At 37.7% G+C, this 19,405-nt stretch overlaps 1 protein-coding gene across 1 annotated transcript in view; it reads right to left on the bottom strand.

Annotated features, from left to right (window-relative positions):
• Positions 1 to 19,405, bottom strand: part of LOC124555989 (KICSTOR complex protein SZT2-like) — a 332,080-nt gene that overhangs the window by 170,962 nt on the left and 141,713 nt on the right. The window contains exons 14-18 of the mRNA XM_047130034.1: positions 13,757 to 14,066; positions 11,195 to 11,388; positions 2,879 to 3,017; positions 2,314 to 2,552; positions 1,185 to 1,434 (exon numbers count right to left, since the gene is read on the bottom strand). Coding sequence (XP_046985990.1) covers positions 1,185 to 1,434; positions 2,314 to 2,552; positions 2,879 to 3,017; positions 11,195 to 11,388; positions 13,757 to 14,066 — 1,132 coding nt within the window. The remainder of the gene's footprint in view (positions 1 to 1,184; positions 1,435 to 2,313; positions 2,553 to 2,878; positions 3,018 to 11,194; positions 11,389 to 13,756; positions 14,067 to 19,405) is intronic.

Below are 19,405 nucleotides of genomic sequence, written 5' to 3'. Positions count from 1 at the left end.
TGATCTAATATAAGACCTCTGCCCACCTAGCAAATACATGCTCATTAAATCTCTCCGCAAAAACTGGAAAACAGCTTTATCGATGACTGGGGATTACTCTCTCCCAACTTGATACATGCAACACTTTTAAAACCTCAGCTCCATCCCAGCGGGCTCACAACTTCATCCTACACTTGTAAGGGTGGCCAGCAGATCCTCAATTTTGCGAGCTACCAAAACTGGTCTGTGAAATTTTTTTAAGGTGCACACCATTTGGCCAATCTGCATCCAGAGCAGAATGCAGACACTTCACAATTGGTCATTTCCTGTTAACACTCATAAATACTTGCTGTAAGGTGCTGCTTCCTATCAAACTTCTCAGAAAGGTACTAGCACACTCATGCAATACTGTGGGCATCATTCTCCTTTGAAAACAGCAGAGTCAGACCAGACAACTAACATTTAGCCAGTAATTGATATGTTAAAAGAGTTGCAAGTTACACACATTCCCCATTATATAACCCCTCCCCTTTGGTTGTTAATAGTCTAATAAAGATTAAGTAATGTCTCAAAGTAGGCATCATCATGAGTAGCTTGACCTCAGGACAAAAAGTGTTTCTCTTTCTTCTCAAAAATGAAGTGAAGCTGGAATCCTGAGATAATCTTCACATAAACAGTAGTGTGTAATTTGTAATTACTTATGCTGATGAATGTAATAGTCCAATGAAATGGAAACATAACTTTGTAACACTTTTCAAACAATTGTTACACATACAGCTATTTGCCAAAGCCTTTCTCAGCAAAGAAAACATACAAATATTCACACAAGCAAGCACACCTCATGCACACTTGGTTGCCACCACTGAAAGCTCCAATTGGAATGGAACAGCCACATTCCAGTCGGAGCTGTCAGTGGTGGCAGTCTAGTGAGCACGAGGTGTGCTTGCTTGGGTGAATATGTCTATGTTTCCTTCGTTTAGGAAGGCTTTGGCTGATAGCTGCATGTATAACAGTCTTCATTGTGCCTGTCTGCAACTCAATGGGTCATCTTGACGATGAGAAATGATCTATACAATTCACTGCAATGTGACACTTCTATAATTTAAAAAAAAAAAAAAAAAGTGAAGCAAACAGAAAAATAAGTTTATCATCACTATCATGATTTTTTTAAATATTTGATTACAAATATGAGAAAGCTTATTTACCTCAAATAAAACACATTTCCTGTATGATCCTGATAAACAAACATATTTTTGCGATTATTAACTGAAAAGCGGTTCAGAACAGAACGCAGAGCTTGGATGCCACGAGACAAAGCAGGCTTTCCTGGGCCTGTCTTCAACCGAGGATGGAGGGAAAAATAAGTTTCCCAAACAACATTACATGCAAACCACCCAGGCATAAATTTTGTTGTTGCATCTAAATAATTTGACTGATATTCATTGTCTGTTCCATCTGAAATATAAAATGAGTGATTTACAATTTATTAAAAATAAATTTGGTCATTGTCATAACATGGAATTTGTAAGTATAGAATATCAAATTGCTGGTGAATAATGCAACCAGCCACAAACACCTTTAAAATGTTTTTATTTGAGAGCCCTAACTGGTTTTGGGCATTTGTGCCCATCTCCAGATAACTAAAGTATATTAAATTATTGACACTTTGGAGGGAATTCATACATATTATTAATAATAATCGGCAAAGTGAGACTATCTGATCTAAACTCATGAACTGAAACAAATTGAATCACTGGGGATGAAATTAATTTAATACAATGACATGATATGACATGACAGCAATGAAATTCATTCTGAAAAGTTGAACCTGAAATGTCATGAACATTTTGATAAGCAGGGGAACATTTTTGAATCCTGGCATGTGATAAATGCAGAAACACTATGAATTTATGTGGACAAGCCATTAGTGGTTACTCTTCAGAAAACATTGTTACAGGGAATACACACAGTTTGATGTGGAATCCAAACCATGGTGGGAAAAAACGCGCTGACACACACACACACACACAGACACACACACACACACACACACACACACACACACACACACACACAAAAAAAAAAATCACTGTGGTGAAAGAAGCAATGAGACACAGGAATTGAGTCTTGAACCTTTGGATTCAAAGTCTGATATCTATTCAGTCAGACCTATTCAGTCAGACATCAAGCAAATTACATTACAAGTAAATGTGTCAGTTTTCTAAAGACATCTAACAATCCACCAGTGCACTATCTAAAATTATAATATTTTTGACAGTAATTTCTCTCATACTGACTGAGCACAGTAGATACATGTAGCATTAGCCTCCTTACCATCAGTAGACTTCAAACGACTGACAGGATGACTAGATGATTGAGAAAGTTCTGCTGATGAAGGCCATATATCTTCACTCGTTTCTGGTTCCAAAAGCTGATCACACATTCGCGTGTCATGTAAATTTTGTAGCAACATTGTCTGATTTACAAGTTTACATAAGTCCTTAATATTTTTGATCATATTCCGCTGAACATCTCTGTAAGCTCTAACTTTATCATTCTCCATCTCGTTAAATCTAAAAGAAGAGTATGTTTTAGTTAGACTGGAACAGGGTGGCACTAAAATATTTTATGATTCTCTCATAAATGCATGCTATGGCTCAAATAAGACAAATTCATATCCTTCTAATACTGTATATAAGCCAATAATGTGTACAAGGTAATGAAATCCTCTATTTACAAAGTAAACATTTCTCTTTAAGAATAGATCTCTGTCCTCCTTACATAATGCTCTCTCTTCACAATTCTGACGAGTCATAATAACAATGTTTTGAGCTCTAGATCTATTCTTATCTGTCACACACAATAAAAGTAAAATTTAAATATCCACATCCATATCTACCTGCAATGAAAGTATGTAATTACAGCATCTTCATTTACTTTCATAATTAACCAGAAGTTAGGAAGTGATGGCCTGCGTGTTTCCATATCTTGAAGCCAATCACATTCGTCAGCTGAGTCACTGCTGTCTCCCTCATAACCTGAAATCATCAGAAATTTCATTGTTTTCTATAGTATTTATAAGGAATTGACACAAATATTTAAAAAATTATTTGCACTAAGCTGAAATTGAAGATTAAGAAGCTTCAAAAAATTAAAATGTTTGTTCTTATGTATTTGGAGGCATTACAGTAATTCCTAACTTTTTTCTACATACACGTACCAATTTTTCTGTCCAATAAATGTATCAGTTAAAACACACAGCTTATTTTATGATGTTTTCCTTGTCAAATTTTCTTAAAACTTTTATATGCTGATATTACCTAAGACAGTTAACATGTTATTACAGTAATCAATTAAGAATAGTACTTGATTGATAGAATGAATGAACATATATGTGAATAATAGATGCAGAAATGGATCTTGTATTTAAAATACATACAGTATCATCAAGTTACAGTAATGTGACCACTGCAATGTTCGACATCAAAGTGCAACAACCACTCACAGACGGCAGGTGGCAGCACTAGCAGAGAAGGTATATAAAGTGTGTTGGGGGAACAAGGTAAACAGTGCAGTTGTTGTTGTAATGTGGGAATGGAGTGATTTATCTGACATCCAAAAGGACATGATCATTGGCTTTCGGGTCAGGAATGGAAGCATTTCCAAAACAGCTAAGTTTCTAAACAGTTTGTGTGCTGCCATTGTTGAAGCATATTCTGCATGGAAAAATGGCAATATCAAAAACCAGTGCCGAGGCATCTACATCTACATGGATACTCTGCAAGTCACATTTAAGTGCCTGGCAGAGGGTTCATCAAACCACCTTCACAATTTTCTATTATTCCAATCTCGTATAGTGCGCGGAAAGAATGAACACCTATATCTTCCCGTACAAGCCCTGATTTCCCTTATTTTATCATGGTGATCGTTCCTCTCTATGTAGGACAGTGTCAACAAAATATTTTCGGATTTGGAGGAGAAAGTTGGTGATTGGAATTTCTTGAGAAGATTCCATCGCAATGAAAAATGTCTTTCTTTTAATGATGTCCAGGCCAAATCCTGTATCATTTCTGTGACACTCTCTCCCATATTTCGCGATAATACAAAACATGCTGCCTTTCTTTGAACTTTTTTGATGTACTCCATCAGTCCTATCTGTTAAGGATCCCACACCGCGCAGCAGTATTCTAAAAGAGGACGGACAAGCATAGTGTAGGCAGTCTCCTTAGTAGATCTGTTACATTTTCTAAGTGTCCTGCCAATAAAACACAATCTTTGGTTAGCCTTCCCTACAACATTTTCGATGTGTTACTACCAATTTAAGTTGTTCGTAATTGTAATACCTAGGTATTTAGTTGCATTTACAGCTTTTAGATTAGACTGATTTATCGTGTAACTGAAGTTTAACGAGTTCCTTTTAGCACTCATGTGGATGACTTCACACTTTTCGTTATTTAGGGTCAACTGCCACTTTTTGCACCATTCAGATATCTTTTCTAAATCATTTTGCAGTTTTTTTGGTCTTCTAATGACTTTATTAGTCGTTAAACGACAGTGTCATCTGCAAACAATCAAAGATGGCTGCTCAGATTGTCTCCAAAATTGTTAATATAGATAAGGAACAGCACAGGGCCTATAACACTACCTTGGGGAACGCCAGAAATCACTTCTGTTTTACTCGATGATCTTCCGTCAATTACTATGAACTGTGACCTCTCTGACAGGAAATCACAAATCCAGTCACATAACTGAGACGATATTTGATAAGCACAAAATTTCACTATGAGCCGCTTATGTGCTACAGTGTCGAAAGCCTTCCAGAGTCGATCTGAAATCCTTTGTCAATAGCACTCAACACTTCATGTGAATAAAGAGCTAGTTGTGTTTCACAGGAATGATGTTTTCTAAACCCATGTTGACTGTGTGTCAATAGACCGTTATCTTCGAGGTAATTCATAATGTTCGAACACAATATATATTCTAAAATCCTGCTGCATATCAACGTTAACAATATGGGCCTGTAATTTAGTGGATTACTCCTACTACCTTTCTTGAATATTGGTGTGACCTGTGCAACTTTCCAGTCTTTGGGTACGGATCTTTTGTCGAGCAAACAGTTGTATATGATTGTTAAGTATGGAGCTAATGCATCAGCATACTCCAAAAGGAACCTAATTAGTATACAGTCTGGACCAGAAGACTTGCGTTTATTAAGTGATTTAAGTTGTTTCACTACTCCGAGGATATTTACTTCTACGTTACTCATGTTGAATTCTGGAATATTTACTTTGTCTTCTTTTGTGAAGGCATTTCGGAAGGCTATGTTTAGTAACTCTGCTTTGGCAGCACTTTCTTTGATAATATCTCCATTGCTACCATGCAGAGAAGGCATTGATTGTTTCTTGCATCTGTGGTGCATCACGGGCCATAAATGACTGGGGTGAATGGCGGCTGGAGAGATGTGTACCAGCAAACAGGCGCACAATTGTTGAGCAACTGACCACCCAGATGAACCAAGGAGCTACCAATAGTGTCTCTTCAAAGACCATTCAGCAAACATTTGCTGTGTATGGACCTCCACCGCAGGCATCTGGTTCGTGCACTCATGCTGACTACTGTTCATCAGTGACAGAGGCTGAAATTTGCATATCAATATCAAAACTGGATATCCACTGAGTAGTGACAGGTGGCCTTTTCACAGGAATCATGTTTTATTCTCCATCCGACAGAAGGTAATTGGTGTGAAACGTCTGACAGCGAACACCCTGCTACAATCACTGGAAGGGTCCAGAGTGGAGGAAGGAGCATAATGATTGGGGGAATGTTTTTGTGGCATTCCCTGGATGATCTTCTCAATTTGGAAGGCACAATGGATCGATGCAGGTATGCATCTACCCTTGGGGACCATGTCCACCCATAAATGCAGTTTGTTCTACTCAGGATTATGGCATCTACAAGCAGGACAATGTAACACGTCATACAGCTTGAAATGTACATGTTGGCTCGAAGAGCACAAGGATGAGTTTACCTTAGTCCCCTGACCTCCAAACTCCCTGGGTTTAAACCCAATAGAGAATCTGTGGGACAACCTCGATCAGACTGTATGTGCAGTGGATCCTCAACTGAGAAACCCAGCACAGCTGGTAACGGCACTGGAGTCAACATAGCTCCACATCCCTGTCAGTACCTACCAGAACCTCACTGACACTCTTCATGCATGTCTCGAAGTGATCCAAACTGTAAAATGCATGTATTCAGCCTTCTGCCAAGTGGTCACACTAATGTGACTCTACAGTATAAAAAAGAATAACAATTTGATTACGAATGATACTATCCAAATAATATGATGTTCCTTTCACAAAATGATGGTGGAAGTTAAAATAACCTATATTTGAGACCGAGTATAAAACACTAATACTTTCACTACATCCTAATATTCTCCCCTTCCCCCTTTCACTATATATTTAGTATATATGGAAGACCACAAGAAAAATATGAGAGTAATTAAAATATGTATGGAGAAATACAAGCAGTCATTTTTCCTTCACTCCTTCTGGAAATGGCTCAAGAAATAAAGGATAATTACAGGTCTGAAGTAACATATTCCATAAATTATACAAGAAGGGACTGAAAAGTCACAAAAATGACCAACTTTACCTGATTATAAGACAACATTTTACCTCAGTTTGTCAATTGAAAAATACAGGATTGTCATACACTTGTAGATCAAACTAGTCCTGCTGAGTTCAACATTTTTATGTTGTGTAATAGATTAATATATAGATCATCTTACATTTACAGATTAAGCTTTCATAACTGAGGTCACATGCAGATTTATTTTGAAGAATATGGGAGGGTTGGAGGGGGAACAATGACACCTGTCTGACTAAGAATTGAAATCAATGTGATGAGGAGGGTGATGAGCAAGCAGCAAATTTCATCGCACTGTCACCCATGGGAATGTATACAGCGTACCTTAGCTATTTATGAACATCTACCATGTTTAAACTGCAGTTTGCCTGAATCCATTTGCAGTCAGAATTGAACTGACTTTAAAATTGGACAAATGTTTCACAACAGTACATATCTCTATAGTAGATGGTAAAAGTCTAGAGAGGGGCCATGGCATACTTATGTGGTTGATGTACCAATGCTGTCAATGCTCACCATAATGAGGTATGATGGGAATGAAAGGGGGTGTGTCAGTTGCTAGTTCCATGCAGCCAATGAGAGAGCTGCAGGCAGAAAACATGTTTGGAAGCAAGAGATTAAGGAATAGCATCACATTCTCACATCAATATAGATCCAAAAGCAGCTATGTATTTGAGGGGGAAAAACCAGTTGTGTTCTCAGGTTTCACTGTACCTATAACCTCAGGAACTGCAATATATTTGTAAGAGACAGCCAAATATTTGTGATATGCAAAATTACAAGATTCACTGGTTCTTGTATATATAAACACATTTTTCCTCACTTCTCATTGGTGAGGTGAAACTATCATCTTACTGATACGTGCGACTTATGCGTTGCCAACCTCTGAGCGTTAGACACACATCACTATGACTGGTTGTGACCCTGATCTAGACTTTAACCCAGTAGATAAGTTAATGCTAATAAAAACATGTTTGCTCAGAATACGTGAAATGTGGCACAACAAATAAAACATGATTTTCAACAATGGTGCTGATGTTGCTACTGCTCTACAGCACTGTTGGTTTTCAGGGTTGGTTATAGTATTAATGTGAAGTTGTACAATTTATGCTGATTCAGCTATAGGGGGGTCTAGAGTACAATGTATTGGGTTGTAACTCAGTTTGCTTATATTGACAGTGCTGTAGGAACTGTAAATTGTAGCAATCAATCATGGATGCCAATTACAGCCATGACTCTGTGGAGAAATGTGGAATTATGAGTCTGCAATTTGCAATTGGTTCATGCAGACAATACAATGTTGCTCTTACATTATTAGTACTGGTGATTCATTAAGCTGAGGGCACAAAAAACTGTACAGCAGGAAGAAAATTTGGCATCGCAGAAGTGAATGTTTGTAGCTGGTGTTAGGGTGAAGAATAAATTAAAGAATAACAGTTCTACACATCAAACTTTCATGGGACCAAAGCAGGAAAGGATTTGGAGCAGTGGATTGTTCAGTATGTGCAAAAGAAATGCAAACAAGGAGGCTTACTGATTACCTGAGAAATTATTTGAATGAAGGCGCTGCAAATGAAGAAGAATTTTCCAACTGCATGCATCATGGAATTCAAAGCAAATGCTGATTTGTGAATGAGAATAAACAAGTGGCAAGGCCTTAAGACTTTGCAGGGGAATCCCAAATATAGCCTGGGCTGTAACTTTGTATTAGAAAGACTGCATCTGAATATACATTGGGTCTCGATTCTCTCAATGTGTGAACCACGTATCACTTGAAAACTGGACAAATTTCATATGAGAACAATGTATGGACGTCTCACGACCTGCCCCTTGACTGGTGCTGCCTTCTGTTGTCAATTTCTAGAATTATTTTGGAAGAAACATTAGCAAACATAACAGCTGCCGTTGTGAATGGCTGAGCCAATGTGATTGCACTGATGTAATTTTGTGAGTGTACTTATTAAGTTTCACAGTTTTCTGTAATTCTGTCACAAATACATCACATTTGTTGAGTGAGCAAGAAATTTCAGAAGCTCAAGAGGAAGAAATTTCTCAATAACTCCATCTCACACTTTTTCTTGGGAATATAATTAGGCTTTCTGTCATCATTATGCCCAAAAAACTTTTAAGCTATTACGTTATGACACAGAACAATGCTAGCTCAGGCACTTCCCATAGCATATGACTAAGAAGTTCTTGAATATCAGCATTGCATAATCAATCTAAGAAAATGACAATTTGCTAGGCTACATGGGCAATGCCAATCAGGTGCCTGTTTATTTTGATACACAATCAAATGTTACTGTCAATGTGAAGGGCATTAAAAGTTCTGGGAATGAAATGCTGGGTGCATTAGCAGATGGAAGGAAGCTGATCCCCCATATGTGCTTCTTCACAGGAAAATGATAATGAAAGAAAAATTGCCTGCAGTTCTTATCTTAGAAAATTGATAGAGACTAATGACAATGTTGAACATTGTTTGGAACAGAATACCATGCTCTGGATTCTTTCAGTGGAAGACGTTAAGGATCTGATAGCAAAGGACAACACAGATCTGGTAATAATTCATGGAAACATGACACTGTGGATCCTTATAGCCTGGGGCAGAATCTCATGTGAGTTTATTATAGAAGGAGTCAAAAGATCCTGCATATCCAATGCTATGGGTACTTCAGAAGATTACATACTATCAGTGGAATGTCAGGAAGAAAGAAATGCCAAATGACCTACAAATGAATATAACAATCCCAGTGATGATGTAACTGATGATAATTAAAAACAGTGATACCACAGACAACTGTCTTAGATTGTAAGGAAAAGAGGAGGTGAAGCCAAAAATTAATCTAAACCGTTTCTTTTTGTTTATTTTATTTCTCTTTGAGTTATCAGTTTGTAGACAATCAACAAATAGGAAATATTTAGAACAGCTATAATGTTAAATTTTTTATATTAAAAATTTATGTTAAAAATAATTTTTTTCAAGGAAAAAGCAGGGGGTCATCTTATATTCAGGGTCATCTTGTACTCGTGTAAATAAATTATTTTCTGGAAGGTGATGGGGGCTGTAGTGCTCGTTTCTCCCAACAGTTACCTCCCCTTAACCTTGTTTGCAGTTGCCAGTTGTCATCCCAGAAGAAGTGTCAGATCAGAACGCTGATTCATGTGTTCAGCAATTTGCAGATGGCGGTAGAACAGGACAAAATTCTAACATTAAGTTCTGATCCCTGTCAGGCAGATTAGCTATGGAAATGGTCACTTTTCTTTAGCAGGCATGCTGGGAGAAAGCTTCGTCACCATAACCAAAGAAAGCAAAACAGAACAGAACCAATTACAAAAGCACTTCTCTTCTATTACATGATGGGGATATTCCAGAATGAATTAGTTTTCTAATTTGTGACATGCAACCAGCATTATTACCACATTATTACCACCAAATACTAAAACTATTGCAAGATGCACTATGGAAAAAACTTTTCCTGCATTGTGGTGGTCAAATTATTTGTTCCTTCTCCATGACAGTGCTGCTGGTCATGCAGTTATAGGACCAAAACAAAATGAGAATAGTTTTGTACCCACCCTACTTCACTGGACATATTCCTTTTTTATTTATTCCTGTTCCCTAGAATGAAGAGGAAAAAAAGGGAAGTATCTTCAGGACATAGAAGAGGTGAAAAAATGATAGAAAGTGTCTCAGGAAATAGTTATGGATGACTTTAAAAACTGTTTACATATGGATGACTTTAATAACTATTTCCACTGCTTGTTAAAGACACACTTGGACAACTGCATTGCATTCATCAGACAGTGTTTTGAAGATTATGCAGTTATGTATTGTTTTTTAAAAAACGAAACATTTATCTGTGTAATTCTCATTATTTCACCCCTCCCTCACCATCATCATCACCACCAGAAAAATGTCTCCCTCATACATTGGCTTGAGACTGAGTCTGGCCCCAGCAGCCAGAGACAGTGGTCACACATGTGTGAAGTGCGTTTGCATGAATGTGTGTGTGCATATTGTCTATATTGGAAGAAGGCCTTCTGGCCAAAGGTTACATGTTTAGTAGTCTTTTTGCTGTACCTGTCTGCGACTCGACATATTTGCTATACGGTGAGTAGCGGTCTATCCTTTTCATAATACTGCCATTATTCCATCTTTTATTTTCCACTGTCTGAACATATAGACACTGAGCTACACTATGTATCTGCAGGCCTTGAACTACAATATGTATCATATCAACATGTTACCATAACTATAATTTTATAGTCATGTTTTTGTTGTCTTTATCTTCACAAAACCAAAATGTTACTGCCCAAACCAACCTATTCCACTGGATACAGTACAAATTCCAGAAAATAAAACAGAAGCAAAATGAATATTGCCACTGCTTCATTCTATCTCTGTTTGCACACATATGACATCACATGCCACAACATCCTTACATCACAGGACAAAGTAAATGTTCATTTTGGTAAGGTCAATCAATCCCTTTGTTTCACAGTTGCTACACTTAATTAAAATATATCATGCAGGTTGAAGGTTTATTATTTCTTTACAACTTACCATCTTCTGTTCCTTGACCACTCTCAACAAGACTTGACACTTCACTTCTGTACTCAGAAGCTAGTTGTTTTTTACTCCACTGTAGATAGTTCAAAGGAGGAATTACTGTTTCAGCTTCTGCATCTTGATTTAATTCTTCTTCACCACACTGTACAACTTCACAACTCTGGCTTCTGACTACTGATGAATTGGGTCTGAAATTTTGATGTGATACAGGTGTTAAATACAGTTGCAACACAAGATGTTTACTGTTATTTATCCAGAAACTAATGAGTGGAGAGAGACTATTCCAATGCAGTGGGTTTTTTGCATAAATGAACTGTCCTTAGAAATTATGGAAGGAACAGTGGCATTTTATGTCTCATCAATGAGGAGGATATAATAAGTGGAGACATACTGAATAGGACAATGATGGAGAAGGTAATTGGTAACATCCTTTGCAAAGGAATCTTTCCAGCATTTGCCTTAAGTGATATAAGGAAACCATGAAATTCCTGTTCTGGAAGACAACATGGGAATGTGAACCTTGTTCCAACTCAACAAGCAATCATCTTCAACTCAGATACATCTTATGAATGAAATACACACAACACTGGCGTAATAGTCTATGATATTTATTATTTATCCCACAAACTTGTTTTCAGTTGTTACCCCATCATCAGGTTCAAGGATAAATATGTGAACTTTTCGTAGGATCAAAGATTTTAAACTAGTGCATCTACAGAGTATTTCCATTTCCAAAGTTGAAAATTTTTAATGACTGATTTACGAATAAAACAAGAGGAATTATTTCAGTCAAAATGTGATATCAGATTATTTAACAAAGATACAATATGTGACACACTAACTAATTAACAATATAACAAATTACAACAATTGTTCTTGCAAGAAAATAAATGAACAATAAAATTTTGTGGCTTGTTGCAATGGAGTGGCTGAACAAACTATTATTGTCTTTAACAGGTCCTAGATTACAAACAGATAAGATATACTAGTGCGAATAAGCAGGTAAATGAAGCAGCTGTGATTATACGTAGTAAATTTAATAGGGCAATAAAAAGGGAAAAAATTGAGCAATAGAGTAAGAGGCATAGTTCACAACTTGGCCTGGATAGGATTATGAGAACATCTGCAGTTAGGAGTGGTGAGTAAGGGAACTATGTCTGGTGATTCAGTACTAAGCATGAGCAGATGAATATATGTTTATTAATTTTCATTATTTCAAGGTAATTCATCTTCCTTCCTTTATGGATATGATGTAATACTTGATGTTGCACCTTGTGACTATGGCCTTCTTTAAGCAGGTGGTCTGCAAAAGTAGTGTCTCCTTCCCTAAGTTTCCAGCTTCCATGGTTCCCTTCAAATGGGTGCATATTGTCCCAGGAGACTTACCTTTATAGAGTTTGCCACAGTTACAAGTGATTTTTTATATATCATTCTCCTCCAAAGCTGAAGTGCTGTCTTTACCATTGAGCAAAAAGCGTCCAACAGTGTTGTGTACACAAAATGATTTTTTTTAAAGTTCCTGGGCTTAAGCTTTCTGGCTACATATCATCAACATACCTAAACCACTATCCAACTTTGGAAGAGAATGGGTTATCTTCCAAAACTGTTTTACAGAATTGCCCTTAAAGATTTAAACAAGGACTGGACTGTTGCATTTCCTGCAATCTATTTATTAATCTCATGTTCTATTTCCTGTTATTACCAGCATTTTTCGCTTTCTTGTGAAACTCTTCTCTTCCTTGGGCTTCTTTCCTGGGTTATCTTCCAAAACTGTTTTACAGAATTGCCCTTAAAGATTTAAACAAGGACTGGGCTGTTGCATTTCCTGCAATCTATTTATTAATCTCATGTTCTATTTCCTGTTATTGCCAGCATTTTTTGCTTTCTTGTGAAACTCTTCTCTTCCTTGGGCTTCTTTCCTTTCCTTGTTATTAATTCCTTTTCTTTTTTACATTTCTCTCTTTCCTCCTCTTCCTCTCTTGGCTGCAGCCTTGTCCCTGACTTCACTCACCCCTTGTAGCCTAGCCATCTCCATTTACCTATTCCACAACATCTGCCTTTTCATCTTAGCACTCCACTGAATAAATCACCTTCTTTATTATGATTACTGTGTACCCTGCTTTCTCATCCCAAATCATCACTCACCATTAGTCATGCTACAACCTTAGAAGTTTTTTTTAATGTTTGTGTGACCATGTGTTTTCACAATAACTGTTTTGACCCAAAGAAGAATGAAAGCTCAATATCTCATGAGACAGATACCTCATGTTTATGTATACATGGTCACCAAGCAATCCTTCATCACAAAGGTGAGTAGCAGTCTGTTCTCATAATTTGTATTTGTGTTTCTGAAATGTGCATATGAATGGAAAATGAAAAAAATATTTGGAAATGGATGAGATGTGACTGAGAAAGTCTTTCAGTTTGTTTTCCACTACCACATTAGAAATGCATCTGGCATTCAATTCCTTCTTTGTGGACCTACAAGTAAGCCACTCATGTGCCTAAAGCACACAACAAAAAGAAAAGCACTAATTCATACGCTTAACTTATAACCTGTTTTCATTATCCTGGCCTGTAAGAGGGAGGGATGGTGAAGCTGAGAGTGACAGTGTCTCATGTTCTGCTGCAGCTGAACAAGCCCACTGTTCTACTTTCCCTTTGCTCTGGGCAGTTTTCTTTTCCTTTCTGCGCTGTTTCTGGCACTCTGAGTCTTCATCAGAATCACTGTCTTCTAGCTGTGTTTTCCTCCTACTACTTATGTCTTGTATTTTCCAAAGACTTTTTACAGCAGAAATATTGTCTTCACTGGCCAAAGTTTCCATGGTTGTGTTAGTTACACTCTCAGGTATTCCATTCTCTGCACCTGAAATGGAAAGTGGTTTGGTCACCTCAAAGAAGCTTACAAAGACACGCAATCGAATAAAACAAACATATCAACAGTGACATACATGCATCACAACACAGACATACTTCTCTAACTACATAGCCAAGTAATATGACACACTGGTAACACGAGACTCACATTCAGATGGAGGGGGGAGAGGGGGGGGGGGGGGGTGTTTAAAATTCCACCTGTTCATACTGGATACATTTTCTGTAATTTCCACAATTAGTCAAGCAAAATGCTTGGATAGTTTCTTTGAAAAGGGGACAGCTAATTTCTGTTCCCATCCTTGCCCTATCCAAGTTTATGCTCTGTCTCTAATGACATCACTGACTAATCATCTCCTTTTTTCACAAGCACATAATGATGACCTGCAACAATCACTCAAAAAGAGTATGTTAACCATTTAGAAGAAATGGTAATTATATAGAGTTAGGCACTGGAGATAATGCTTTACAGACAAACAGTCCAACATTTACAAATACATCTTAAAAATGTTTTAAACAAAACACATTGGTATTAATATTCAAAAACCAGACTAAATTTTATGGCTTTCAGTTGTCTAATTTGTTTCTGCCTTGTAAAAGAGGTTCTCCCCTTGATCCAGATGATGACATTTTGTGATGTGGACTGCTCGGCACTCATCACATCCATCATGTACAATGGACTGATAGCCACCCCATGTGGAAAAAGTTGTTTTTTGTGTTCCACATTTTTGGCATTTTTTGAGAGCTATTGTTACAGTGTTCCATTTTGGCATGATGGTGTAAAATGTGCTGCAAAACCAGATATGTACATAAACTGACTTCTAATATTTCCTTTGTGTACAAGTGTATGATAGAGTCATTGAGAAACTTCAGGTACAATTTAAGCATGCTTTTCACACAGAGTGTATCAACAATCGTGTGTGTAACAGAATACATTGTGTAATTTTGTATGTTGAGTGCTGAGAGAAATGTATTTCACACCATATCATCAGTTGTAATCAACATTTGTACTTTATAAAACTTTAGTTGTAATATCCTCATTCAGAGAACCATTCAACCACAGTTTCAGAATATATCAACATATAGAGAATTTTTGGATGTTTCAACTGTTGTGACTAGCATATTTTATACCAAATTAGCATTTGTAATTTGCAGTTACTTAGCACATATTGTAATTATCTTACTGGTTTACATTTAGTTTTCTCTTTCAACAGGGTTGTATATTGTCTGTATTCATTGTAAATTAACAGTATTTTCAAGGTTATTATTGACTAAAACCTCAAAAAAATTCAGAAAATTAGTAACTTTTACCCCAGGCTTCATTGTTACCTTAATAGAAATCTCATTTTGTGAAACAAATTTCTACAGTTCTTAAAGGCAATTATTAATACTTTTAGCCTGATAGGTCCAGAAATCAAAAGAGAATCAGCAAGTTTATTTAAAGTTAGTTGTTCACTGTTCTGTAAAACAGCCACAATGCAGCCTCACTGTGAATGCTGCTCTCGAACAAGGAATGTGTTAGTTCATGTTTGCAAGCAGCTGCAAATTGCACTCATTTCTGTCAAATGAATACAAACTGCTGCAAATGGGTGTGTTGGGAGAGCTCATGAGAGTTATTTACCAGAGATACCAAAGATAGCTCAAGTAGTATCCCCTCTTGTGGATTCTGGCTCCTACACAGAAAGAATGAGATACATCACCAATTAACTGGCAGTGGCCTGTCAGTGGTAGGACTATGTGTCCTGTACAGGGGAGCCAGGGACCAGGGAGAAGCCAGAAACATCTTAACAAGTTCAAGGTAATGTCTTGCACTGAAACCAAAACTGAGCCAGGAGACTCACTTCACTAGGTGGGATACCTGCTACGTCCTGTGAAATATGGAATCAAATGCATAAGGGTAGCGGTTTATTAATAATCAGAAGTTCAAACGTATGGCAAATAATGGTACCCCATTGGGAAATGGCAGTAATGGTTAGGAAGGAACAACACATGGTGTGCACTCTGTTATGTAAGCCTGGGGGCCTCACTCAACACGCTGAAGGTGCTAATATGGCAGCCACTGAGGATAAAGGGTGCAACCAACTGCAGATTGTGGCACACGTTAGAACAAATAATGCTTGTTGCCTGGGCTCCAAGGACGTAATTGGATCATTCCAGTGACTGGCAAAGAAGGCTGAGAAGAGACCAACAGCTTTGCTCATAGAGTTTCAACGATGCTCACAATTTGCAGCATTGTCACCAGAACTGGCTGTAGCCCCCTGGTTCTGAGAACAATGGAAGGCTTGAACCAGAGACTTCAAAGGTTCTGTGACAAGCTAGGCAGTGACTTCCTGGACTTGCACCAAAGGGATGAGGACTGTTTGATCCCCTTAAAAGGGGCAGTTGTGTACTACAGATCAGGTGTTGCTACCCGAGTAGTTGACTCTGTGAGGAGCACATGAGAGTCTTTTTACAGTAGGTGGCTCTCACAGAGTCCACATAACAATAGCTGCAGGGGACCTGGAAGTGTCAGTACAAGATGTAAAGAAATTCCTCCTACAAAAAAATCATTAAAATTATAGTGATTAACTACCAAAGCCTTCACAACAAAGTGCCAAGAGTTTGAAGCACTCCTAAAAATTAGAGCAGTACACACAACACTTGGTACAGAATGCTGGTTATCACCCAGAATTGATAGCAGTGAGATTTTTTAGGAAAATCTAAGTGTACATGGAAAGGATAGGCTACTAGTAAATGGAGGTAGTGTATCTGTTACAGTAGACAACTAACCCAAATATACCAAGATATAAATGCATGCAAGGTTGTCTGTGCAAGACTCAGTAAAAAGGCTCAGCATAAACTTATAACCAGATTTTTTATCGCTTAATAAAATCACTTCCAGGTGTAATCGAAAACCTAACTTCACTAGTACATATTTCCCCAATTATATTGTCATCACTGGAAGAGACTTTAATCATCCTACAATCAACTGGAAAATTACAGTTTTCTGAGCAATGGGTATATCAAGATTGGCAAAACATTGCTAAATACCTTCTCTGAGAACCATCTAGAGCAGATTGTCCAGAAGCCCACCTATTGTGGAAATGTATTAGATGTAATGGCAACAAACAGACCTGATATCTTTCAGGATGTCCACATTGAAACTTGTATCAGTGACCATGATGCAGTTGTGGCAACAATGATTACCACAGTAAAAATGGCAACTAAAACAAGTATAAGGCTTCATATATTCTTGTGGCCCAAGTTTAGAAGACAAGCTGACCATGCATTTGATACATATATACCTAGTATAAAAGTTCACAATGCAAGAGGACCTAGATCAAATACAGTAGTTGTAAAGAAACTTTAACAGAAACAGAGACTACTGCAAAATAGGTGTAAAATGAAGCTCCAGGCTATAGTTAGGTGCTGCAACCCTGTACAGTGAGCACTTGTTCACAAACTTCTCTACCATTGGCCAAGAGTATTATAGCATGTTAAATCAGTGTCCGGAGGTAAAATAGTCCCCCATTCAGATCTCCGGGGGGGACAACTTCAAAGGAGGCAAAAAATCAAAACGAGAATTGGTACCTGGAATGTCAGAACTCTGCTACAAGCAGGAAAACTAGAAAACCTTAAAAGAGAGATGGAAAAGAATCATATGGACCTCGTAGGAGTTGCTGAGGTAAGATGGGATGGACATGGAGAGTTGCAGTCAGATGAATATGTATTCTACTACTCAGGAGGAGAAGTAAAAGGAATTAATGGAGTAGGAATGATTATGACAAAGGAATTGGCTAAATGTGTGAAATATGTAGACTATCCAAATGACCGGGTTATTGGTGTAAGGCTGAAAGGAGCACAAAAAGATTTACTGATTGTCCAGGTGTACATGCCAACTTCAGAACATGATGACCAAATTGTAGAGGAAACGTACAATGTAATAGAGAGAATAATGGACGAAAATAAAAAATGCTGCAAAATAGTAATGGGAGACTGGAACGCCATTGTGGGAGAAGGGAAAGAGGGAAACATAGTAGGCAGTCATGGTCTTGGAAAGAGAAATGACAGAGGTGAATGGTTAATTGACTTCTGCAGGGAAAGGCAGCTGATAGCGGCAAACACATGGTTCAAGAACCATAAGAGGAGGCTCTACACTTGGAAATCACCAGGGGATAAATACAGAAACCAAATCGATTTTATACTGGTAGAAGAAAGATACAGGAATGGAATCAAAAAGGTGCACACATTACCAGGTGCAGATATTAATAGTGACCACAACTTACTTATGGCAGAAATAGAAATAAGAATGAAAAAACTGAAAAAGGCGACAATGGTGAAGAAGTGGGATCTAGAGAAGATAAGGTCCAACAAAGAACAAATTACAGAAATGCTGTCTCGGGACTTTCTAAACACATTACGAGACAAAGAAGCACCTGATAACGCCAATGAGTACTTGAATATGCTGAAAGAAGGAATCATTAAAGCAGGACAGCAAAATATAGGATATGTAAAAGGGAAAAGGTCAAAAAAACCATGGGCTACACAAGAAATGATTTCCAAGATGGAGGAGAGAAGAAAATTGAAAAACAAGAACACTGAAGATGCAAGAAAGATATACCGAAGGTTAAATAACGAACTGCGAAGAGAAACAGAGCAGGCTAGGAAAAAATGGCTAAAAGAGGAATGTGATGAAATTGAAGAACTGGACAGGAAGAGAAGATACGACTTACTATACAACAGAGTAAAGACTATGACATGGGAACAAAACAGAGCAGAAAGTGCTACTATGGACATTTTGAGTAAAGACGAAGAGGTAGTGTACAAAGATCGTGACGATGTCCTCCAGAGATGGGAAGAATATATAAAAGAGCCATATGACACAAATAGCAAACCAGAAACTCTGGAACTTGAACCACACAACAGTGTAAGTGATGAAGAGAAAGGACCGACCATCATAATGGAAGAAGTAAAGTCTGCCATTGCTGCAATGAAAAATGGCAAAGCAGTAGGTACAGATACAATACCGGGAGAAATACTAAAATGCTTGAACCACAATGGAATAAGAGAAATATTGAGGTTATGTAATAAAATATATGACAGTGGTGAATGGCCTGAGGACTTTTTGACAACAGTAATGATTCCATTACCGAAAAAACAAGGAACCAAGAAATGCAGCGAGCACAGGACAATCAGCCTCATTTCACATGCAGCCAAAGTGATGTTAAGAATAATTAATAAAAGACTTGAAAAAGTAATAGAGGAGAATCTCGGCGAGGAGCAGTTTGGCTTTAGACGGAATACGGGCACCAGAGATGCAATAGGGCTCCTACGAATCTTGGGAGAAAGGTT

The sequence above is a fragment of the Schistocerca americana genome, chromosome X (assembly GCF_021461395.2).
Source record: "Schistocerca americana isolate TAMUIC-IGC-003095 chromosome X, iqSchAmer2.1, whole genome shotgun sequence".
Lineage (NCBI taxonomy): Eukaryota > Metazoa > Arthropoda > Insecta > Orthoptera > Acrididae > Schistocerca > Schistocerca americana.
This window is presented reverse-complemented; position numbering and strand designations above follow the sequence as displayed.